The following is a 25024-nucleotide window of genomic DNA, read 5'->3' on the forward strand; positions in this document are numbered from 1 at the left end:
TTCCCATGGGGCAGCAATGTGGAGACCGCTGGGTTGGGAAGGAGGCAGGCTGAGTTCCAGCCCCAGGCCTTCCTTCCATTCCACAGTCTCAAGCGAGTCCACTTTCCACCCTGGCTTCCTCGTCCCTACAGAGAACCGAGCTCTACGGGATTCTCAAGCCTTGACTCCTCCGCGATAACCTCTCCCCTGCCCGCGCACTCTAGCCACCTGCACACATGCTCTCTCTCTCATATCCCCGTCACAGCCAGCTTGGGCCTCCTTTACGTCCTACATAGTAGACACCCCGACACGCCCTCAGCTCTGCTCCTTCACCTAACAGCCTTCCTGTGTCATACAAGAGACATTTTGAAAGAGTATCCTCAAATTTTCCTTTCTTTTGTCTCACTGTCCCAGAGATCTGGTTTGCTTTTGTCCCCTGCAGCCTTCGACCCCTCCTTTACTCTCTGTCTCCTGCTGCCATTCCATGTCTGTGACCCTGTGTGTGTGTGCATGCTATATGGATGCATGGGAACGGGCGGGACAGGCCCCTGGTTCGCATCTCCCGCTCACTGCCCTAACCCCCAAGCTCATCGACACCTAAGGTCAAACAAGCTGTGGTCGGATTATGGTCTCCCAAGTATTCTGAGGAAACGCTGGGAAACATTCCTTGCTCTAGGACACTTGAGTGGGAATAGATAGCAGAAAGCACTTGTATCTGATTGTTTTAACCATTCTGGGATGTGCTGGGCCCAAGAGACACTAAAAGAAGTTGATGCTACTCCCTTCAGTCGATTTCCAGAGTCGTACTGCCAGTCTCTGGTGACCAGGGAGATAGGTAAATGGATTCTGATCTGATGAGCCATGGCGCGGGGGATCCTGAGACCCAAAGCGAGTGAGGCTCTAGCCTGAGCAGTGACTGGTCTGCTGGAGAAGGTGGGTTGGATCATTGAGAGACTGGCCACCAAGTGACCTCGGGGGCTTCTGTGCGTTCCCCTCGGGCACATTCCCCCGTGGGAGAAAGCAGACCCTAGGAGCTCCCAGAGCCTACAGCAACAGCGAGCCAGAACAGTTCACTTCTCTCAGCCCCGATTTCTAGGCAACTCTTCTGTCCACGTCCATGAATCAAGTGACGCCTTAAGAGGGAGGCTTAATTACAGCCAGCAGACGCCCTGCCTGTACACCTGTCTCAGAAATCCCGAAGCGGTCCCCCAGTCTCCAGAGTGGAGCCTGACGTCTCTCTACCTGGATCTGCTTTTTTCCAGCTGCGAAGTTCCTTCAACAAAGCCTTCAGCATAAAAAAGGGACCCAAGTCAGCTTCGTCGTACTCCGACATCGAGGAGATTGCCACCCCCGACTCCTCCGCCCCGTCATCCCCCAAACTACAGCACGGCTCCACGGAGACCGCCTCGCCCTCCATCAAGTCCTCCAACTCCTCCTCTGTGGGCATTGATGTCACCGAGTAAGTGCTGTCTGCCCGCCGCCCAGCCCGGGGCTGGTGCGCACTGCTGGCCAGAGGTGGCGGTTAAGCCCACGGTTCGCCCCTGGACAAGCGATACCGCACTGCAGGCCTCTCCCGGGGCGTGTGAGGCCGGCGTGGGCCTCCCCTCGCACTCCTGACGACCTCTGAGTCCACCAACCACGGGTCCCAGAGTCCCCTCGTAACCCTGGAGCTGCGCCGCGTGGCCCGGCCTCATTCTTGCTTTCTTCCAGGGGCCCTGCTCACCCGGTGCCCCACACCAGACTGTTCCACGGCAATGAGGAAGAGGAACCCGAGAAGAAGGAGGTATCGGAACTGCGTTCCGAGCTGTGGGAGAAAGAGATGAAGCTCACAGACATCCGCTTAGAAGCCCTCAACTCGGCCCACCAGCTGGACCAGCTTCGGGAGACCATGCACAACATGCAGGTGCGTAGCCTGGCGGAGCGGAGGAAAGGGCAGGGGGGCCTTGGGGCCCGTCCCAACCCTGCGGCCCCGCCCTGTCTGCTCTCCCGCAGCTGGAGGTGGACCTGCTGAAGGCGGAGAACGACCGGCTGAAGGTAGCCCCGGGCCCCTCGTCAGGCTCCACTCCAGGGCAGGTCCCCGGATCGTCGGCTCTAGCATCCCCTCGCCGCTCCCTGGGCCTTGCGCTCACCCATTCCTCCAGCCCCAGCCTCACCGACACAGGTACCTGTTTGGGAGAAGAACCTTTCCGGGTGGCGAGAAGAAGAGGGTCTGGCTCACCGGCACAGCGTTCCACTCGCTCCGGTGGCACCGCTCTCGGGTCACGGAGGTTAACGTGCCTCAACCGAGGCGACCCCGGTGTCGCGAGACCTGGAGAGGTGTTCTGGTCCTGCAACCTTAATTGCTTTTCAGTTTTGGAGCTTCTGCTTCCTCTTGGTAGTAAATGGTTCTTTGGAAGGGCTGATGACCGGAAGGTTTAGGAAGGCCTGTGGGTGCCCCTAGAGCCAATAGTTGTTTTCGCTGCCGACAGACCTGTCACCCATGGATGGCATCAGCACCTGTGGTCCAAAGGAGGAAGTGACCCTTCGGGTGGTGGTGCGGATGCCCCCCCAGCACATCATCAAAGGGGTAAGGCTCTTCGGGGAGGCCTGGTGACACTACTATTTTTATCCAAGAACATCTGGGCTCTGTGTATCCCCCAAACCGGAGCACCCCACTTCCAAGGCCTTTTAGGAGCACCCCTCCTTTCTTGGAGTGACGGCACTGAGGCTCACACACTTCTCCCTTGGCCGTCTAGGACTTGAAGCAGCAGGAATTCTTCCTCGGTTGTAGCAAGGTCAGTGGAAAAGTTGACTGGAAGATGCTGGATGAAGCTGTTTTCCAAGTGTTCAAGGTAAAGTGATGCGTGTCCTCTAAAGGTGGTTCATCCTCTCCTGGGATATCCCACCCGGATGCTTCCTGGGGAAATGCTAACTGGGAAAAACATAGGTTCTTCGCTCCCTCCATCTATCTACTCCTCTTTCCTCCGAAATCTGTGTACATCTGGGTTTGCATCATCTTGGGGATCCTCTCTTCTCCTTTCCTCTTCTGTTAGGACTACATTTCCAAGATGGACCCAGCCTCCACCCTGGGACTGAGCACCGAGTCCATCCACGGCTACAGCATCAGCCACGTGAAGCGGGTGTTGGATGCGGAGCCCCCAGAGATGCCTCCCTGCCGCCGAGGCGTCAACAACATATCAGTCTCCCTCAAAGGTCGGTCTTTGTCTTTTGGGGTGCAGCGATACGGGGTGAGGGGAGGGGAACATCAGATAATGCGTCACGCGTTTATTCAACGAGGACTTCACTGAGAAGCTATGTGTGCCAGGTCACTGTACTTAAGTAACATGAGATATAAAAAGACGAGTGGGATCCAGTCCTAACTTTTGTTCACAGGGCCATTTTCATGCCCAGGGAAGTTTCTAGAAAGCCTGGGTTTCTCACTCCACCCACACACCCATTACTCAGAACACGTCCCTAAAAATAAGATCTATGTTTTCAACACTCGGAATTAGGAGATTCCCATGGGACCCCGGGGCAGGGGGCTCTGAGTTCCTTTGGCGGGGTCCTAGGTGAAGAAAGATACGCCCTTTGGGGGGCCCTCGCCATCCTCAGGGCCCTGGTCGTGGCTCATGCTCTCTGGGGCTGGGGGTTCAGGTCTGAAGGAGAAGTGCGTCGACAGCCTGGTGTTCGAGACCCTGGTCCCCAAGCCGATGATGCAGCACTACATAAGCCTCCTGCTCAAGCACCGGCGCCTCGTCCTCTCGGGCCCCAGCGGCACGGGGAAGACCTACCTGACCAACCGGCTGGCCGAGTACCTGGTGGAGCGCTCTGGCCGCGAGGTCACCGAGGGCATCGTCAGCACCTTCAACATGCACCAGCAATCTTGCAAGGTGGCTGCCTCGTGACACCCCGCCAGCCTTTGCTCGGGCCTCGGCCTCCTGGAGGCCTCCCCCGGGCCCCTTCCTGCCCCTTCTGTTCCCTCTCCTCTCCTCCGCCTGAATCTTCCCCTCCACTGTTCTCGCCTCCTCCCCCTGCACGCCATCGCATTCTCCTTTTCTAGTGCATCCTCTGCCCCCGGTTTCTCTCCAGACTTTTCCCTCCCCTTCTTCCTCCGCACTTCCCCTTGCCTCTGTTCTATGCTTTTCCTTTCACTGACCATTGACTAAACTGCATCCCCATTTCCACCTCACCAACCCCAAAATCCCGTCATTCCTTTTGCTTCCTTCTCTCTCTACTGTTCTTTTCAGTATTACTCTGACTTTGGGCTTCCTGGGGAAAACTCAGAATTACATGTTACGCCTTGTGCCATCCCCTGCCAAATCTGGATGTCTGGAGCACACCCCAACACCCTGGAGTGGCTTCAAACCTTGGCTCGCCCCAGTAGGAGGAGGCATATCCATTGGAGTGGCTCAGGGTACCTGCCCCGTGAAAATCGCTTTAGAAATAGATTATGATCCCTCCTCTTCGGGGATCCAGGAGCTGCTTCTTAAGACCGTTGTCTTAGAGGAGCACCTGGGTGACTCCATCGGTTAAGCATCTGCCTTTGGTTCAGATCATGATCCCGGAGTCCTGGGGTCGGCCCCACAGCAGGGAGCCTGCTTCTCCTTCTCCCTCTGCCTACTGCTCCCCCTGCTTCTGCTCTCTCTTGCTCTCTATCAAACAAATAAATAAAATCTTTTTTAAAAATTTTAAAATAAACATAAAAAACAAGACGGTTGTCTTAGAGCCTTTGGGACCACTGTCTATCAGTCCACGGTAGCCTGGGTTTACAATTGAACGTTCAAACAGGAACCAAAGTCTTCAGGGAAATCCAGAACTAGCAGAGCTTCTCCAAAACCCTTCCTCCCAAGGCAGAGCCAATGCTCACTACTCCTGAGTCTCCTGAGTGCTGACCCACTTACTTCTTTCATTTCAGGATCTGCAACTGTATCTCTCCAACCTGGCCAACCAGATAGACCGGGAGACGGGAATTGGGGATGTCCCCCTGGTGATCCTGTTGGATGACCTGAGTGAAGCAGGGTCCATCAGTGAGCTGGTCAATGGGGCTCTAACCTGCAAGTACCACAAATGGTAAGGCCCAAACCCACCACAGTGGGATGAAGGAGAGCCCGGTGCAGGCTCTCCTAGTGGAAACCCTTGCTTTTTAGTGGAAAGCAAGGGTTAAGGCAAGTCTAAGTAAACATTTTTCCTCCTTCTTCCCACAGTCCTTATATCATAGGTACCACCAATCAGCCTGTAAAAATGACACCTAATCATGGCTTACACTTGAGCTTCAGGTAAGAGCTGTGACCCTGGATAAACCTCTCAACCCTACCTAAGATCCTAAGAGAAGCTGGTTAAACCCCAGGATCTGGCCGGAGGGGCAGTAGGTAGCACAAGGAAGGAGAACTAGGCAGGGCCTCTGGGCTGGGAAGAGAGAGTAGGGACGTTTGCTGTGTGGGTTACGGGGTGGAAGAGAACCCTCGAGAGGAGAAAAGAACTGCCAGACTTAGAGAACTGCGGCTGGGATGCTGTGATTCGGGTTTTCTGCTCGCACACCCCCTCATCTGGTCGGTGAGGTCAGGTGTTTTCTGAAGAGGGGCACTGGTTTGGGAATCAGCTACTGCCCTGGTTCAGTTCACTCTGCTATTACTTGAAAAGAAACCCAGTGGGCACTAGTGGGGAGCAGGCGGGAGGGATGGACGGGCAGGGGCGGAACGGCAGCAACGTCCGCGTGGCCGCCCTGACCCCCCTCCCATCGCTGGCTGCAGGATGCTGACCTTCTCCAACAACGTGGAGCCGGCCAATGGCTTCCTGGTTCGTTACCTGAGGAGGAAGCTGGTAGAGTCGGACAGCGACATCAACGCCAACAAGGAAGAGCTGCTTCGGGTGCTCGACTGGGTGCCCAAGCTGTGGTACCACCTCCACACCTTCCTCGAGAAGCACAGCACCTCGGACTTCCTCATCGGTACTGGGCTTCAGCTTCCCCTTGGGGTCGGAAGGTGGCTTCCCTTTCCTGCTTTGCCACCCAGTGGGATGTTTCCATTTTTTTCTGGAATCTTCAGCATGTAAAGGAGTGGCAAGCCTCGTGGCTTCAGACCCAGGACCACTTAATTACTTACCAAGCGTTTCCCTCGAAGTTAGCACCGTGGTTTGGGTAAATCGCTTCGATCATCAGAAAGCGAAGTCCGCTCCCTCATGTTTCCCCACAGCGAATGGGGAAAAGATAGGAAAGTGTTTAGGAGGGAAATGGAAAACTTGCCCTCGCTCCCTCCCCCCCCTGCACCTTGTGCAGAAGCACCGTCATGAGCCTGCCGGCCGGGCGCCCCCTCCCACTGGTCTTGACAATAATCGGGCGCTCGACTCCTCCTCCGGTCATGGGACCCTCTGCCTCGTATGAGGGAGTGAGAGACAGAGGACTGCGGAGAGCTGGGTGCTCAGCCTTCTTAATGGCCTCATCCTTTTCCCTAGGCCCTTGCTTCTTTCTTTCCTGTCCCATTGGCATTGAGGACTTCCGGACCTGGTTCATCGACCTGTGGAACAATTCTATCATCCCCTACCTACAGGAAGGAGCGAAGGATGGGATCAAGGTGAGCCCCACCCTCTGATTCTGCTCAGTCCCCAAGGTCAGGCTGCCCCTCCCAACAAGGCAGAAACATCTCTTCAATGTTAGACATGAGGCTACTGAGACTTGTTGGCTTCTCTTGCTAATACGTAGAGTAGGGCGCGGCGTCCATCCACCATTCAGCAAATGGCTACAGGACCACTGTCTCTGCGGGGCCTGTGTCTAGTCCTGGGCCTTCTGGCTCTATGCCAAACACAGACCTCTCTTAAGGATCAGAGCTCGGGCCCCTGGGTGGCTTAGTGGTTGAGTGTCTGCCTTGGGCTCAGGGCGTGACCCCAGGGTCCTGGGATCGAGTCCCCCATCAGGCTCCCCGCAGGGAGCCTGCTTCTCCCTCTGCTTATGTCTTCCCCTCTATATGTGTCTCTCATGAATAAATAAATACAATCTTTAAAAAAAAAAAAGGATCAGAGCTAATAGAGAAATCATTGAGCTTAGAATTAAGTAAAACCCTATTATAACCTTAGCTTACTGCTAACAAAAATGTTACTTTGGCCGAGTTACGTAACCCTTTTTAACATCCTTCTGTGTGAGAAAGGAGATAATAAAGTCTGCTCTGCCTAAATCACTGGGTTATTTTAAAGACATGAAATACGTGAAAAGATTTTTAGAAGTGAGAAGAACTTTATGCAAAAGGAAGATGTCATTTTATTAAAGCCTCCCTCCCCAGGTCTGTTTGTTTTTTTAACCTGTGAATTAGGGCATAATGATCACTAGCATCCATTCCAGCACTAGTGAACTACAGTGCAGTGTCTGGACCCTATTAGCCATGTACTTTCCATAAAAGTAATTTATTATTGCAATAGATATCCCCTGATAACGTGGTAAATTTCTAGAGACACTATCTATCAGACTGATGCCAGAAATCATTATTTCGTTTAATTTTGCATTATTATTTTTTTAAATTTATTTACTTATTTGAGAGAGAGAATGAGTGCACAAGGGACAGAAGAACAAGTAGTCTTTCTGCTGAGTGGAGAGCCCAGTGTGGGGCCCGACCCCAGTACCCTGAAATCGTGACTTGAGTTGAAGTCAGAGGCCTAACCAACTGAGCCATCCAGGCACCCCAAATTTTGCGTTAACAGTTTTCCGATTTCAAAGTGTTTTTATACAGATAACATCTGTTTTCAATAAGGTCAAAATTTTTTTTTAAAGATACGATTACTGGGGTGCCTTGCCTGGCTCAGTCAGTAGAACGTGCAACTTTTGACCTCAGGGGCATGAGTTCAAGTCCCACATTGGGCACAGAGCCTCCTTAAAAAGAAAAAAGTTTTAAAAAAGGATATGAGGGCAGCCCGGGTGGCTCAGCAGTTTAGCGCTGCCTTTGGCCTAGGGCATGATCCTGGAGACCCGGGATCGAGTCCCACATCAGGCCCCCTGCATGGAGCCTGCTTCTCCCTCTGCCTGTGTCTCTGCCTCTCTCTCTGCATCTCTCTGTGTCTCTCATGGATAAATAAATAAAATCTTAAAATAAAAAATAAAAAAGGATATGATTACTAAAGTGGAAGAATTCCCTACTAAAATTATGGGGTCATAAGATGGGTACATGTTAAGTGGGTTTTGTTTTGGTTTTAGTTTTGTTTTTAGAAACAGGGGTGAGGGGAGAGGGAGAGAGAGAATCTTAAGCAGGCTCCACGCCCAGTGCGGAGTCTGACTCAGGACTTGATCTCACATCCCTGAGATCATGACTGGAGCCGAAATTAAGAGTCAGACACTTAAACGACTGAGCCCTCCAGGCACCCCCATGTACATATTAAGTTTTTAGCACAGTCTGCCAAATTAGCCTCCAGAAGACTTGTACCTATTTACACCAACTTATTTCCTTTGTTGGGAAACTCAAAGGAGTTGAGTCTCAGCTCATGGGGATCAGAGTCTCAAGGCTTTACATTTGAGGAAATGCATTTGGCCATCGGGAGACTGCATGAGCAAGCCCCTATCTGTGGATCCCTCTGCCAGTAACCACATTTCTCCTTCTATCCAGGTCCATGGACAGAAAGCCGCTTGGGAGGACCCAGTGGAGTGGGTCCGGGACACTCTTCCCTGGCCATCAGCCCAACAAGACCAATCGAAGCTGTACCACCTGCCCCCACCCACTGTGGGCCCTCATAGCATTGCCTCACCTCCCGAGGATAGGACAGTGAAAGACAGCACCCCAAGTTCTCTGGACTCAGACCCTCTGGTGAGTAGAAGCCATTCTAAGATGAAAATAAGAGTATTACAGAACTTAACTTTTATTTTTAAGATTTTATTTCTTTATTTGAGAGAGCACATGCGTGAGCTGGGGGAGGAGCAGAGGGAGAGGGATGAGTAGACTCCACACTGTGCACAGAGCCCGATGCAGGGCTCGATCCCACAACGCATGACCAGACTAACCTAAACTGAAATCAAGAGTCAGGTGCTCAACCGACTGAGCCACCGAGGAGTCCCTGAAATCGAACTTTTCATGCATGCCCTGATGGAGGCTGAAGGGTACCAGCAAGGCTAGGACGAGGATGAGGTCAGTGAGGAGGTCAACGGTCAGAATCCTGGGTTATGAAGATCATATGCCTGCAACCTAGCTTGAGCTAAATGATAATGCACGTGAGCAAGATGTATTCTAGTAAAGGCCTGAGTCTCAGGCAGACCCCAGGTAGGACTGTTAACCAGAAAAGGGAGCAGTGGGACACGTGTACACTCTGTCTCTATCTCTCCGTCTACTCTGGTATTATCCTGAGGATATTATCCTGAGGACTGCCTCGGTTCGGTGGATTTCATGAACCCCTCTGAAAAGTGGGCAAGTGACCAGCTAGGGGCAAATATTTGCAAGGCTTATAACCAAAAGAGGATTGGTACCTAAGAAATATAAAACTTCCCATAAAATTCCCAATTGGATGGACAAAGGATATGAGTGGGCATTTGATTAGAGAAGTGCAAAAAGCCAATACAAATTAAAAGATCCTTAACCCCTCCAATAACTGTAGAGATGCAACACCAGACCAAGGGGAGAACCCGTTCACCTCGCCAAAAGTAGTGCGTAGGGGAGCACAGACTTCTTACTCAGTTGGTGGGAGTGTTCGTTAGCAAAGCCATTTTGGAAGATAATTTGGCAGTTTGTCTTAAAATTTAATGTGCACAATTCCTGTGACCTTGCAGTTTTACCTCGCAAGTAAGAAATTCTTCCATTTTAGGGGCGCCTGGGGGGCTCAGTCAGTTAAGCATCTGCCTTCAGCACAGGTCATGATCCCTGGGTGCTGGGATTGAGCCCCGCATTGGGCTCCCCACTCAGCGGGGATTGTGCTTCTCTCTCTCCCACTCCCTGCTGTTTGTGCTCTCTCTCTCTCTCACACACACATAAATATATATATATATTTTTAATGACTTTATTTTATTATTTATTTATTCATGACAGATACACAGAGAGAGAGGCAGAGACACAGGCAGAGGGAGAAGCAGGCTCCATGCAGGGAGCCCGATGTGGGACTTGATCCCGGGACTCCAGGATCACCCCGGGCTGAAGGCGGCGCTAGACCACTAGGCCACCAGGGCTGCCCTTTTTTTTTTTTTTTTAAAGGATTTTATTTAACCTAAATATATTTTTAAAAAAAGAAAAATTCTTCCATTTTAGTCATAATACATTTTAATTTAAATTTTGACTTTGTTAAAAACAGGTGTTACCTGTAGTAAAAAAAAAAAAAAAAAAAAAAAAAGGCCGTTACACTGGATGACTGTTAATAATCATGTAAATCTATAAATAGAAGGGTGAAGAGCAGATTCAGGGGAGAACCAGCCAGGGGTCCTTAGCTGAAATGGGGGCTCATAGTCTTGAAGAAGCAAGGGAGTGTGAGAGGTAAAGAGCAGAAGGAAGGAGGTGGATGCACTGAAGAGTTCAGAGGTGACCTGAAGCACTAGGCTGTTCGGGGGGGCGGGGGGAGCGGTGTGCAGGACCCGCTCGTGATAACACCGAGTCTGTTCGGTTACGATCTATTTGGAAGGTGATGGACACGGACGTCCTCATGGCCAGTCTCACCTCCCGCCAGCACTAGCCGGGATTAGAGGCCGTCTTGTGCGGGCGTCCCTCCCGCGACACAGCACGGCGCCTCCCCTCGCCGCGGCCCTGCCGAGCGTCACACCACACGCTTACAGACAGGGTTGAGATAACCACTGCCACCTGCCAACTCTCTGGGCCCTGAATCGCTTACAAACCAGGGGGCAGACCGACGATCCACGTGGCTTTAGGTTTCCCGTCTGTGGGCAGGACCCTGAGTCCCGACTCTCATGAATCCACCCTTTTGCCCCTCTTTAGATGGCCATGCTGCTGAAACTTCAGGAAGCTGCCAATTACATTGAGTCTCCAGATCGAGAAACCATCCTGGACCCCAACCTCCAGGCCACGCTTTGAGGGTCCAGCAGTCACTGTCACCCCGGACAGCAGAATGCTGGCATCAGCGACGTTCTCTCCTCCTCTCCCCTCTCTTCTTCCAGAGCACTGGCTCTCTGGCCCAAGAGGACAGGAGAGGGAGGAGGAGGTAAAGGAAGAGAGCAGCTTGTTGGTGCTGCACCCTGAGAACTTCCTAGTACGGACTGGTGGGGTGGAGTGTGGAAACTTGTGTCCCCTAGATACATTTATTGGCCTCCTCTCATGACTTTGGGGAAAAGATGATTCTGGGTCTTTTTCCTTGATTTCGTGTCTCCACTATAAACTCCTAGGCTTTCTGGGGAGGGGTTCAGAAGACAGCAGAAACCCCTGCAGCAGTCCCTAACCGATTCTCATGGACAGCTCTGGGAGAGACAGCCCTGTGTGGGGGAATCTGAGGGAGGCGGAAGCTCCCCAGAATTTCTCGCAGACCTTTCTGCATTCCGTCACCACTGCCAATAACTCTTCCCCGGAGATCTGGCTGGAGCCCAGAAAAAAGAAGCATGTGGTTTAAAAAATGTTTAAATCAATCTGTAAAAGGTATTTAAAAAAAAAAAAAAAAAAACAAAGAAAAGAAAAAAGGAGAAGATGAAGCTGGAGAGAGAGGAAGCAGTTGCCAAGGCAGAGAACGTGCATCCCTGGATAACGTAGGGGACAATGACAAGACGGCTGCCTATCTTGGAAGTCACCAGGCCACAACAACAGCATTCCAGCCTTCAGAGAAAGACTGTTGGCTCTGTCTTGTACCCTCTAATTTAACATGCGTGAGAGTCAATAAACCCTACTCTTGTTATTTTTTATTTTCACATTTTGTTTTATTTCTTTTTTTCCCTCCCTCCTCCCATGTGCCTATTTATTTTCCTTTTCATTATTTCTTCTTCTTCTTATTTTTTTTTTCCATTTCCTCTCATGTCCACAAAATGCTTGGGTTGATTTTCCTGGGGCTAGTTTGGCTTTTCCACATGGGTTTTCTTCGGAGAATCTGATGCCATCTCATCGGCACTAGCTAGATGCCTGCCACGCCACTATCTCTGGCGTCCGTGGGACTCAACAGGAGACACGAAGCACTGGCTCAGACAAGAGCAGTAGAAGAACCTTGACTTCCCTTTTGAGAAAGCACACGTTCTGCCTCGGAGCTCGGCTGCCACCCTCCGGTCCGAGCGTCGGTCACCCCATGTTGCGAAAAGATCCACTCTGAGCTCCACCCTGGGCTGGACGAAAACCAGGAAACTGGAAATATTCTTTTGTCTTGTGGCCTGTTTGGCCCCTCACTGCACTATTCTGAATGGCAGCCATTCTGCTCAAGAATCCAAAATCCGTAGCTGGCCTTTACTATTGTTTTTTGACAAGTAAATATTCCCTTGCAGGAGACTGGACATCCATATGAAATACTCCCAATCAGAATATAAGGCTCAAGGAGTTTGATTTCGTGGCAAAGATTTGCCTTCCAAAGGGATCCATCCTCAGGAAAAGTTGCCCCAAAGGCCTGGCAGTCCACATGCCTTCACTCAGCAAACACTTACTGAGTACTTCCTGTCTGCCAGCCACCAGGTTTAAAAAAACAAAACAAAACAAAACAAAGAAGGCAAGACTTGAGTCCTTGTGTTCACAATCTAGTAGGAAATCTTAAGCTCCATTAAGTACACAGCCCCTGCTTATCTGGACCCTCAGGATCATCTAAGAAATGTAGCCCAAACCCAAGGTGCCACCTAGAAAGAAGCCTTTGCTGAGGTGTCTAATACTTGGGAGACAGAAGACCTGGGATCCATTAAGATGGACCCTGAGGGACCGTGGAACCTTGCTTATCTCAAGTGGACAAGTTCTCTTCCTGCCATTCGTGGAGCCCCCGTGGGGCGAGATCCAGGCTGAACTGCCTGGCAAGGCTGAAGTTTCGGGGCTCTGCGGATCAAGGATATGTGATGAGCCCGGGCCCAAGTGTGTGTCCCTCAGATCCCTATGTAGCACGAGACCTTGCCGTGATCCACAGGCACACGCACCTGGACTGTTGTGTCGCACCCAACCAAGGAGTACATGCATCTGACTCTTCATATCAGAATCTTTCCATTTAGGTCCAAAAGGCGGTCCAGGTTGCTCCCCGAGAAAGCTTCCGCATTCGCCTGGAGGCTCCCAGGGTGGACCGGCTCCTCCATGCTGGAGACCGTTCATTGCTTTAGCTGCTAAGTCCCTGAGCTGTGAAGACCCCCGGCCAACTCAGCTGTAAAATATGCAATTCTGTGGTGGGAAGAGGCTGTTTGTTCAAGGATGGTGCTGACATCACTGCCTTAAGGTCTCTGCTGTGCAGAACGAGGAGGCCCCAGAGCTGGGTGTTCTAACGTGGAAGGAAGGATGGGCCTTCTTTGGACCGAGGCCCCTTCTGAGCCCTGTCCTTAGCTCCAGTCCCGTGGCAAGGCTCGGACTTTTAACGCCATCCTGACGGGCGGTCGAGCCTTTAGCTCTCTTCTCTCTGGTGCTGCCCAGCCAGTGCCTTCTATCACGGATGTTACTGGCTACTTGAGAAGAAGGAAAGGGAACATCCCCTTCCTCCATGCCAACTGCCTCAGACCCCAAAGGGACTCTGGCTCCCTGGTAACCATGGATACCACCGTGAATTTTATTTGGATCCTCAGTGGGTTGATTCTGGAGGCCTCTCGTGATGAATTCTACTATTTCTGGGACCCGCCACCCTCTACTCTGAGTTGACTGCTGCATTTAGACCAGGTCTCTAGTTGCTTTCCTCCAAAAAGCGTGTTCCCATCTAAGGAGGTGGCCCTGCAGCCTCAGCTTTCCCTCTGGAGCCGGGGACCCCGTTTACAGTTGCACACTTGGGCCCCGTTGCGGGCATCTGTCGTCTCACCAAGGAATCGTGGTGATGTGGCAACTGCGGAAGGTTGAGTCTCCTCATGGTGCTATAACCCCTTGGGGTGCTCATCCAGACTTCTCTGAAGCAGAAAACCTGAGCTCCCCCTTACTGCCCTCAAGTTAACGGCAAGAGCAAATCCATAGCCTTCTCTCCTACCTACGCACCTGCTTCTTAGATGAGACTACCGGGATCCCTCCGAAAATGAAAACTGGGTCCCACTGCTAACTTCTCAGCCCCCAGACACCTTCAGAAGAACCCAGCCTGTGTAGGACTGGGATGTGTGCTCTCCCCTTCCTCCCCAGACTCTCATTCCTCACCAAAGTGGGCTAGCGGATGACACGGTTCAATCCCCAACATCAATCTCTGGGGAGAGCCACGACTCCAGGAGAGGTTCCTCCGCAGACTCCCTCTCGTTTCTGGATGAAGACGACCAACACATTTTGTCCAGTGTATGTGTTTCTCAATCCCTGCCTAGGCATTAAAAATAAAATACTAGGTAATTGGAGGCTAATACAGGACCTGATGTCTGTGTGTGTGTCTCTCTCCCTCCCTCCCATTCTCTCTCTCTCTCTCTCAAGAGCACTTTGCTGTTGCTGTTTCCTAACTTCTGAGGCTTCAGAGTATTTTTTAAAAATCTATGCTTTGTGGCAGCTCTACGGTGCTTACCTCTGTCTCTGTGTGAATCCAACATCTTTTTCATGTAGTCTAACTATTGGGAAGCTAGAGGCTAACAGGGAAGAAAGACTGGCTGTCCCAGTGACAGGCCCTCCAGTGAAGTCCCTGTTGATCCGCATGCTACATTTTGGTCTTGAATTACCAGCCTTCTAACTAATCTATTCAAACACCTCAAGGATTTCAGACAAAAATAGTGATTTTTGTTTCCCCCCTTTCATCTCTGGCTTTTTGGTTCTTCTGGTTTGCGAGACTCCCAATGGACCTAATCTCACCGCGTCTCCACCTCTAGCTCCCTGACACCAGGGTCACACTATTCGGAGGGATACCCCCTTCCAGTCTCAGAGTAGCTAGTTCCTGTAGTGTTCCGAAAGAGAAGGGAGACAACAGCCTGCCCTTTCTCAGAAACGCCTCACATCACCGACTGAGAGGACAGCCATATCCATATACAGAAACCCTTCGGATCAATGAGGTTTGCCAGACTGACAGGGACTTGGTCCTACAAGCCAGCACTAGGAGACCTATGGGAGACTCTAAGGATGCTTCATTGCAGGGTGTTTGGGAAAGGAAGCTGTTCTTGTCCTGATCACACATTTAACACGGGGTTCACGTGCTGAAGTGTAATCCAGATCACCAAATGCAACTCCTCATCGTACCTTTTTTTTTTTTTTTTCCCCTTATTCCTGGGCCTTAGTTAAGCTGAAGCTAATAAGCAGATTATAAGTCAACCCCACTGATGGGATGAAATGTGTTTTTCCCGAAGGTTTACTAACGGATATACTAATTTAATGCTGGTATACCCTTGATGACTAGGAACTACTAGCAGGTTCTGGCTGCTGGTGGTTCATGGCTCCACTCAAGAGGCCATAAGTAATAAAATGGTCTTAGGGACACTGTGTTCCCAAAAGGCCAATGCCTGAAAATACTGCCCTTTATACTTGAATCAGCTTTATATATTCATGAGTCCTCAACCAACCTGGTCAGGAATATATGGGGCCTCCAGCTTGGCTCCCCCTCACCCCCACTGAGGATCCACGTGTGGATGTGTGCTCAGCCTGGCCCTGGAAGTAAGCGCTGCCAGCCAGAGACCCTGAGAAACAGAAGGAAACTGGAAGAGGAGGACCCTGATAGAAATCTGGAGGCCGCACAGAGACCGTTACAGTGGAAAATTAAACCTATGTATACGGATCCTCCCAGTTTGATGTTTTGCTTATTTTTCTGAATGATTATGCCATGGAGAATTTTCTGTTGACAAGAGTGGTCATGGAAGTAAGTGGGCCCTTGGTTCCTTGATTCAACTCCTTCATTTCTTAAAATAGTGGTTTTCAAACTATGTTTCCAGACCGGCAGCGTCAGCATCTGGGAACTTGTTAAAATTGAAATTCTCAGGCCCCATCTCAGGCCTACTGGGCCAGTAACTAGGGAGAAGGCCCAGCAATTTGTGTTTTAACAAACACTCTTGGTAATTCTGACGCACGCTACAGTTTGAAATTCACTTTTTTAAAAGGACAGGCTAGTAGCAGAGTCGCCACATGGAGGGGCTTTAGGACCAAAACCAAGATGGTCCTGGGGTAAAACTCAAGCTATTACATTAGTTTCAGTTACCTTTTTCGTGCTTCCCTATGGTTCTGTTTTTCCTTTTATTTAAAGGAAAAGGTATGTGTGCCTTTGGGCAGACGTTAGGGGGAATGCTTGGCATCTCTTCTAGTCGAACACAATCTTCAGAGAAAAATCTCCTGGCTCTGAAATTTTTACCTGGGAAACTAATGGGCTGTAGCAGAAGAAAGCTGCCGGAGGTCTCTTCCAGACTGCTCTTCTGCTGGCTTATTTGTGTCTACGCTAAGCCTTTTTTCTGATTATATAATAGGATGGGAAAAGTCAGAAAATCTCATTTGTATTTCCATGGCAACTTGTTCTCTTAGCAACATCCCCTCTCTTTTAGTTGAGTTCTAAAGGGCACTGCTGGGTCTGAGAAACCTGGCCAGAACCTCCTTCCCCAAGGCAGCTGGAGGGCTCCCGTGCCCAGGAAGACCCCTTCTCCGTGTTCTGCTCGGGTCACAGGAGGGACGGAAGCACAATGACGACGCAGGACGGGGGGCAGCTGAGTCCCGGGGCTCATCCTTCCCTTTCCCCATGCCAGGCCTAGGGTACGGAATTACTCAGCCACAGTGATAGAATGGAATCCTTTATAGAAGGGGGAAAAAAAATCCGAGAAGAGCTTATCTTTGCAGATTCACAGATTCTAGCTGATGGGGCCACGGGGTAGAGGAGGCTGCTTATGGGCTTTGTTTCCAGTTTGTCAGTCTTCCCTGAGATGGAGCTTGTGGGTAGAGGACAAAGAGATGTGCTAGGACTAGGGCCTCTTGAAATCTAGGACCAAGCACTGGGAGGAGGACCTAAGGCTCTTAGAAGACAAGCGTAAAACAAATTGCACTAAATTCACCCCTTCAGTCCCCAGAAGGCTGGTGACGGGCCTTGGGTCATCTCCCATGGGACCTTCTGGCTCCCAGCCATTCATTCCTCAGAGACTGAAGATGTTGGATAATAAGCCAAGAGCTCCCATACCCAGGCCAGTGTCTGGGCTACTGCTGTGCGAGAACCTCCCACTTAGTGGTTTTTATTACTGTTGTTGGTTTTTGTGTTGTTGTTTTTTTTTTTTTAAAGAACAATTTTTTTTTTAATGAATTCCAACCCCTACTAGATTCCTTTCCTTCCCTCCCCCACCCACCCCCACCCACCCCCACCCGGTTTTCAGCAGCACTGTTTATGCGATGGAGTCTGTGTTTCTCAAATGCGTGGCAATCCTCAGGTGGAAAGTGGGTAGGAATTTTTACAACAGGTTTCTTTTTCTTTTTTAATTTATTGGACATAAAGCCCCAAACCAGGATATGTGTGTGTCTGTGTTTGTGGTTTTTTTTTTCCCTCATTTGACCCTCCCCCTCTTTCAATCTACCCCCTTTTATATCTAATGTAGAGAAAGCAAATTTGAATCTGGAAAGCAAACCGTTGTATATAGTTGCGGTAACAATCATGAAGAGAGCTGAGTTGTCCCCTCAGTAATTCGTTTTAAGTAAAAATTGGTTGACAATGAAGTCCATGGCAGGCCAGCTGAAGAGGCCTTCCTCCATCACTGCCAGAGGCCCCTCTCATCTGGGCCCTCTGTTCCATCAGGCATGTCTCCTCCCGGCAAGATTCATCTGTTCGATGCCATTTGCGTTTCAATAAAGTTATCTCCTGTATTGTCCACTGGTTCTCTCTGGTCCCCTCTGTCTGGTTTGTCTCCGTTTATCTTGTGGCCCATTCCTTGATCCGCAAGGTGAGACTGCTTGTCATTTGCCTAACCAAGAGGTAAACCTCATCTGCCTGGAAAATCTTCAGATCCTAAGCAGGAGCTCTGGACCCCTTTGGTCGGGGAAGGCTGGGGGTGGGGGGCTGGGGATCCTACTTGCATGCTGGGGACACAGGATCCTTCGCCAGCCCGGATTTCACAGGGTTCTTGGGTCCTCCGTCCACTGCCACACGTTTGAAGATCCACCACCCTCTGGACCTTCCTGTTTTCTTCCAGAAGTAAAAGTGAATTAACCCAGGGGAAAAGAAAAAAAAAAAAAAAAAAAAGCTGTTCTAATGGAACAAGGAAAGAAGGGAAAGAAGTCCTACTACCCCTACTGTGGAATTTCAAGGTCCGCAAAGCAATCTTTTTTCCCTATGAAATTGTCGTAACGGGACCCACGTGTCCTCTAACATGGGAAGTGACCAATGTGCTCGGAGCTCCCTCAAATCCAGGAACCCATCTTTAGGAAGAACAGTCCAATGGGTGACAGCCTCAGAGCACTGTCCACGTAGCAGTCACGGTCTTAGAACTGGGCTAGGGCTTGCCATCTGGTGTCCTCTGCCTCTTGGGAATGAGAGTCGGGGTTCCTAGAAACCGTTTTAAGGCACTCAACCTGAACAGCTTGCTAAAAGTCACCTGTTCCTCCTGCTGCAGACATCCCATCCCAGCAACAAGCATCCCTCTGCTTCTAAAAGTCGTATTTAACAGCCTTGCATTAGTAACCCCTCTGCATAGTCCCCTCCACTTGCTCCAGCACTTGGGACTCTCTTCCATCAGCCTTTCCTACCACCAGCCCTAGGATGTCCTCTTGCTCCTTCACCGCTGGGACGTCCAGCCTCAATTTCTCCGGGTGGGGAGTGGGGGGAGAGAAATGCACACATTGTCAGCGAATGGGGTCCACTCTCAGGCCTTCCCCTGGAGGAAACCCCCTTCCCGATGCCCTGCCCTCTCCCCCCAATTTTGAAGCTGGGCTCCAGCAGGCCGGAAACAGCGCAGGTGACCCTCCCCACTGCCCAGTGCACTGGGGTCCTCTCCCCCTACCTTCCAATTCTTTTTTTTTTTTTTAAGATTCTATTTATTTATTCATGAAAGGCACAGAGAGAGAGGGAGGCAGGGACCCAGGCCGAGGGAGAAGCAGGCTCCATGCAGGGAGCCCGATGGGGGGGGGGCTCCATCCCGTGACCCCGGGGTCACGCCCTGGGCCGCCGGCAGGTGCTCCACCGCGGAGCCCCCCCCATCCCCCTTTGAATTCTTGAAGCTGAGATGAGGCTCACTGGAGCCAATTTTTATTTATTTTTTTCTCCGTGTTTGGTGTGCGGGGTGGGAGGGAGGCCCGCCCTGCCCCGAGGGGCCCCTTCAGCTCCTCCCTGCTAACAAGGTGGCTCCTACCTGCGGGGTCCACGATCGGGCGTCCTGGGTCGCGGCCCCGCTCCGAGGGAGGCCGCCCCGCGCCCACCACAGGGGGCGCTGTCCCCGGAGGCCAGGCCCGGCCCCGCCCCCTCCGCGCTCCCGCCCGGCCCCGGTGCGCAGGCGCGGCTTCGCGGATTGGCCGCGCGCGGGCGCCGTCGCGCGGCGGCGGGTCCCTGCCGCGGGGCTGGCGGGCTGAAGGCAAGGAAGATGGCGGCGGCGGCGGCGGCTGGCGCGGCCTCCGGGCTGCCGGGTCCCGTGGCGCAAGGGCTGAAGGAGGCGTTGGTGGACACGCTCACCGGGATCCTGTCCCCCGTGCAGGAGGTGCGGGCGGCCGCCGAGGAGCAGATCAAGGTGCTCGAGGTGACGGAGGGTGAGTGAGGCGGGGCCGGCGCGAGGACGGGGCGCCCCCCCCCCGGGCCGGACTGCCCGCTGCCCGCAGCGCCGGAGCGGGGGGGGGGGGTGGGGGAGCCCGCGGAGCCCGGGGCGGCGAGGCCCAGCGGGAGGCCGAGGTCCCCCGGGGCGGGGGGGAGCCTCGCGGCGGGGGCGGGGCCGGGGGTCGCGCGGCCCGGGAGGCCTGTCGGGGTTCCGCCCGGGGCGGGGGGGGCGGGGTGGAGCCTCGCGGGGGGCGGGGCCTGGGCCGCCGGGGGTGGAGCCTACAGGGGGCGGGGCCTGGGCCGCCGGGGGTGGAGCCTAGAGGGGGCGGGGCCTGGGCCGCCGGGGGTCGCGTGGCCGGGGAGGCCTGTCGGGGTTCCACCCGGGGCTGGGGGCGGGGGTGGAGCCTCGCAGGGGGCGGGGCCTGGGGCCGCCGGGGGTGGAGCCTAGCGGCGGGGGCGGGGCCTGGGCCGCCGGGGGTGGAGCCTAGCGGCGGGGGCGGGGCCTGGGGCCGCCGGGGGGCGGGGGTGGGTTCGGCCGCCCTGCGGTCCGCGCCGCGAGCTGCTGCAAGGGCGGGAGGGTCGGGGCCGAGCGCGCCCCGCTGGTTCCCGCCGCCGCCCCGTCGCCCCGCCTCCCCGCCTCCCCACGCCTCCCCACGCCTCTCCACGCCTCCGCAGAAGCCGCCTTCAGTGCACGTGCGCCTGGCTCGCCTTCCTGGCCGCGCTCCCGGCTCATTATCAGGACGACCTGCGCTGAGTAAATGCCCCCTCCCCCGCCTCCCCTCCGCGTGCATTTCCGTTCGGAGGAGCTGGTCGTCCTTTGTCTTTGACTCTTTGTCCCCCGCACCCCTGCTCCACGCTCTAAACGGTGGAGGAAAAATGGGGGGACTGTTGGTTTCAGACGGCCGGTGGGGTCCCCGCTGCGCGGCCTCCGACCGGACCCCGCTCAGCCAGTTCACAAAGAACGATTTGGTCCTAAAACAGGAGGGAAAAATCCTCTCGGTCTCTACGCGGGGCGTCTGCCCGGCCCGTCCTGCCTCCCCAGGACCGCGCCCGGCTCAGCCGCGCTCGCAGACCCCTTCGCAGGCGGGAAACTCCCCGTGCGCTGCCGGGCCCCGCTCAGAACCTTGGGCTCGCACCCCCCGAGCTGGCCTTGGGGCTTTTCTCTCCCCTTCCATTACACGACAGGGCTGCTGAATGTGAATTTCCTTCTGTCGGAAACACGGTGAGGTTTGGGATACAACAGGTTAAGGACCGTTTTGAAGGCCTGTTATGATCGTCATTGTTCCATAAAATGTCAGACTCTACAATAGGGGCAAACCTCTGGTTAGAAGAAAGCTTTTTGAGAGCCACGCGTAGATTGATGCAGTTATTATTACAGTCTCCTAGGTAGAATTTTTTTTTTTTTATTTCCATTGTCTCTGCCTCCCTTGGATGTGAAGGAGGAAGAGTGACAAAGCAAAGGCGCCTCATTTCTTTCAAGTTACTCCTTGAATGAAGTTGAGGGTCTGATGCCTTCCCTGAATGACACCCGGTTCTCCTGGTGCCCAGATGTATGTCTGGCACCTCCCTACAAAAGGTGAACCTTGGTGCACGTTCTAACTGTCCGGTAACAGCTCCACTTGGGCCCTGGTCCCTTCTCCAGCCAGTGCCTTGGTCTCATCTGCATAGCCTGTTACTGTATAAACTCCTTAGGATCTTTTTGAAATTCAAGTCTCTAGCTCCCTTTATCTGTTGGGGGTCTTGAAATCTAAAATTAAAACAGAAATGCAGGATTTTGCATTTGATTTAGGCCACTGAATAAAGACTGAATAGACTGAAAGGCACCACCTTAACTGACTGGTAATGCGCCATCAGGCATGCTGTGCAGCAAGAAAGGGCTAAAATAGTGACCAGATATTGGTGGCCTAGTACTCAGGCAAGGACTCACGGGATTAGGATGTGATGTACAGAGTTGGACCAGGTCTCTAGAGTTGATTACCGTGCTTTGGACCCTTTGGAGGCAATTTGTGTGTTTAAGTAGGCCGATTCCTTATGTTTATTTTAAAACCATAAAAATTCACCCCTTTCAATAACCTCTTTTTAGATGGAGGGTGATGAGCCGTTCCTCAGATATAATACCTTGCTTCTCTCCCTGCCTCTTTTTATGGCCTTTACCAAGTTATTTTTTGCCATTGGGTCCAGAGTATCTCCTGTCTTACATACGGTCTGCATCTCAAATGGCTCGTTAACATGGTCACTAGTTTCTTTTCTACTACCCATTGCTTGCCTTTACCTGAAAATACAGCACCTCGCTTCCCGGCCAGCAGTTAGCCAACTGTCTGTCCTGGTAAAACTAGTAGGATGCTGCTCTTCCTGTTATGTTACAACACCCTGCAGGCCAAAGTAGGAACCATTCTTGTAAATGAATGAACAAACTATTGGCCGCTCCTTTGGAGTTGCTTTACATTGCAGTTTTATCCTAGTGGAAGAACCTTGCTTTCTTGCCCTAGGAAACACACTTCCTTAAAACTTGAAGTAAATGAGAAATCTGAGGGTTGGTGTCTATTACTATCTGTATTCTGGTCATCTTTTGATTTTTTTTTGGCTCCGTGGAGCCCAGTGTTAGGTGACAACCAAATCTAATTGTTTCTAGTCCCTCTGTCCCCTCAAATAACCGCACTTTGTGAGTCATTTATTATTGCCTCACATGGGAGACTGGTCCCAGTTGATCTTTAACCAGTCTGCTCCCTTTGCCAAACAGGTGTACCACCTTCCTTGGTTGCCAGGTGATGACTCTTAATCCTGGAGCTTAAGTGGAAGAATTTCTAATTTTGAGGGAAGGGACACAAATCTGTATTTGTTAACTTTTGTTAAGTGGACCGACAAGAGAGGTTGACATGCTCCCACCAGATTCTTAGGAAGCTGAGATTTTAAGAAGTATTTATCCTAGAAAATGTGAGGTTGCTGGAGCCCAGAGTACATTCTGGTCATTTAGTCCGCCAACTGACATTTTCCAAGAAATAATTAGTTACCATGTTTTCCAGAATGGGAGCCTGTTCTTATGTCTCCGCCAAGGAAGTGTATATATGTGAGAGATCCATCTCTGATAGTGGGTTGATGTCAAAAGGATCAAGATAACATCAGCTTGGTATCCTGGAATGATTTTTCTGAATTCTTGTGCTTTCCGTTTTTCCTAGTCCCTTGGAATATGAGGGAAACACAGCAAACCTTTCTGAATAGAAACCCTATTTAACATGGTTAATTAGAGAAGGAGATGGTGCCACAAACCATCTTCTTCAGACACACTCACTTCTGGAATTGAGAAGCGTGTTACTTGAAAGTTTGGAAGTTCCTCTGCTATTACAGTATTCTAGCAGATAATTGGTGGTACCCTTTCTTTTTTCTTAGGAAGATTGAGATTTTGAGTTTGATCAGCAGAGTTTGCAGGAATTTAGTTCTGCATCAACAGTAAAAATAAAACTCTTTTGATCTGTTAGAGCATTCTTCTAATCCTTACTTAATAGGAAAGGTCATATCAAGCATTTTCTAAACATAGTAATTTAAAAAGATTGGAAGGGTTGTGAACTGCTAGAGATCTCTTACATCAAAGTCTAATGTTGATCTACTGAGCTTTTCTTTTTTGTCTTACTTACAATAAGATCATGACTTTTGAGAAATGCTCAAAGCTCTTTATTTTTGGTGTATTTATGCTTTTTTATATCTTAGAATGAAAGTTTTCCTTCTTTTCCTTCTCACTCTACTTTCCTTTAAATGCAGCATCACCCAAGTGGTAGAATGAGTTGCTTTCATTCATAAGCTCTAATTCTCCAGGCCAGCAGAGTAGACTTTCTTATATAACCAAATTTAGACCCTAGGTCATTTTCTTCTCTTATTTCTTTTTGTCTATTAGAAGCGAAGACATTTTTCCCCACCATTTGGCTTTGGCTTAGTTTTTTCTGTCTTATTCCCAGCAGATACATCACATAAAACTTTTCTTTTCCTTCCATCACCATTATATTGAACTGGGGAGGGGGGGGAATTATCTCTCCCTCACTTTTCCTGGCATTCAGATGCTGCCCAGATATCTATGTTGATTCCCCCATCTTAGATGCCTAGAGAGATGATCCTGCTAGCTGGAAGTTTGCTTTCTGGTTCTCATGGGCACTTTTCTGGCTCTCTTACAGTATAGCGTAAGCACTGTCACCTGCGAAGGGAGCCCCTCAAGGATCCAGACGCACTCCTGGGCATGTGGCGGGCACTGAGCCGAGCGGAAGGCGGCCACGCTCGGAAAAAGGCCAGTGGTGGAGTTTTCTTTTTCCTTTCAGCTGTGGTTTTGTGGTGCTTACCAACCCCCATGAGAAAAGGGGAGCTCCTCCAGAGCTCTACTAAGAACTACCTCCTTTCCCGACCAAACCCTATTCACAGTTCTTCCTTGTAGTAGCTTCCCCGACTGTCAAAGCACTACCAAGTCTCATGTCTCTCTAGTGGACCCTTAAGACCAGTAGCATATGTTTCTTAACTTATCCTTTATCCTCCATGCTCTCCTTTGGATCTTCCCTTCTAAGCCAAGTTTTAGACAGATAGTGTTTTTGTCTGGTGGGGTGAAAGGATAATGAGAGAGCAGAGCAAAAGACTAAAACATCAGAGACTGAGTTAAGGAAGGAAGGCAAAAGCTGTCTTAGAAAGGAAGTCAGAGGATACCATTTTGGTCTGGATAAAAGTACTCAAGAACCTACAATGAGGGTGAAAACCCGATTGACGGAATGGGTCTATCTTCACCTTGGGAAGGAACCAGAGAAATTAAAGCTAACAAAAATGGCATTAGAAAGCTAACTTCGTTCAACTCATTTGAATGGTCCCCCTTCAGCTCAATTGATTGTAGATTGAATCTTGATTAATCTGAATTGTCTCTCCGAAGAAAGACAAAATAAAACAGCTGTGTGTATTTCTGGCTCTTGTACTTTTCTGCCTTAATCATCCCAAAGCAAATTATTCAGCTGTTCTTTCTAATGCTTTCTAAAGAAATTATGTTAAAGACACCAATCAGCAGAACTGGAAATCCCCCTAAAGTACCTTTTCCTTACAGATACACTTAGTTGTATTTCTTCAAAAAATATATGGTCTCTGTTAAGTAAGTATCTAAATAGAATTTTTACTACTCTGAAATCAGCACTGGATAGGAACAGCCGTGTTGATGGCTTAAAACAAGTAAGGAAAGTTGAGGATTTCTTTCTGGCTTTTCCTCCTGTACCTTAGTTTTAAAGCACAGCGATCACCACACCACCACTATTACTCCTTGTAAACAATTCTTCATATAGCTTTTAAATAAAGTTTTATGGTATAAAACTCTTCTGTAGTGACTGGTATCCCTGTGTTTCTAAAGCGTATATAGTCTAGGCAGAAGAAACTAGATTAAATAAATAATAATTGAATTTTCCCTTGTATC

The 25024-nt window shown here is 51.0% G+C and overlaps 2 protein-coding genes across 12 annotated transcripts in view; both read left to right on the plus strand.

Annotated features, from left to right (window-relative positions):
* The window catches only part of NAV1 (neuron navigator 1), a 244587-nt gene extending 226859 nt beyond the window's left edge, over positions 1-17728 (plus strand). For all 9 annotated transcript variants that reach the window (XM_072733471.1, XM_072733468.1, XM_072733469.1 and 6 more), the window contains 13 exons: positions 1242-1438; positions 1690-1882; positions 1972-2140; positions 2448-2545; positions 2715-2810; positions 3012-3171; positions 3613-3848; positions 4874-5028; positions 5163-5234; positions 5709-5905; positions 6409-6527; positions 8541-8738; positions 10842-17728. In XM_072733471.1, coding sequence (XP_072589572.1) covers positions 1242-1438; positions 1690-1882; positions 1972-2140; positions 2448-2545; positions 2715-2810; positions 3012-3171; positions 3613-3848; positions 4874-5028; positions 5163-5234; positions 5709-5905; positions 6409-6527; positions 8541-8738; positions 10842-10937 — 1986 coding nt within the window. In that variant the 3' untranslated portion in view covers positions 10938-17728. The remainder of the gene's footprint in view (positions 1-1241; positions 1439-1689; positions 1883-1971; positions 2141-2447; positions 2546-2714; positions 2811-3011; positions 3172-3612; positions 3849-4873; positions 5029-5162; positions 5235-5708; positions 5906-6408; positions 6528-8540; positions 8739-10841) is intronic.
* A 1355-nt stretch (positions 17729-19083) lies between these two features.
* Positions 19084-25024, plus strand: part of IPO9 (importin 9) — a 55957-nt gene continuing 50016 nt past the window's right edge. The window contains exons 1-2 of one of the 3 annotated variants that reach the window (XM_072733478.1): positions 19350-19595; positions 23763-23872. Coding sequence is in view for 1 of the 3 variants with exons in the window: in XM_072733477.1 (XP_072589578.1) it covers positions 19433-19595 (163 nt within the window). In the remaining 2 variants the exon portion in view is untranslated. Of the gene's footprint in view, positions 19596-23762; positions 23873-25024 lie in introns of all 3 variants that reach the window. The other 2 variants (XM_072733479.1, XM_072733477.1) reach the window with 2 other exon arrangements.

Source organism: Vulpes vulpes, chromosome 13 (assembly GCF_048418805.1).
Source record: "Vulpes vulpes isolate BD-2025 chromosome 13, VulVul3, whole genome shotgun sequence".
In the NCBI taxonomy this organism is placed as follows: domain Eukaryota; kingdom Metazoa; phylum Chordata; class Mammalia; order Carnivora; family Canidae; genus Vulpes; species Vulpes vulpes.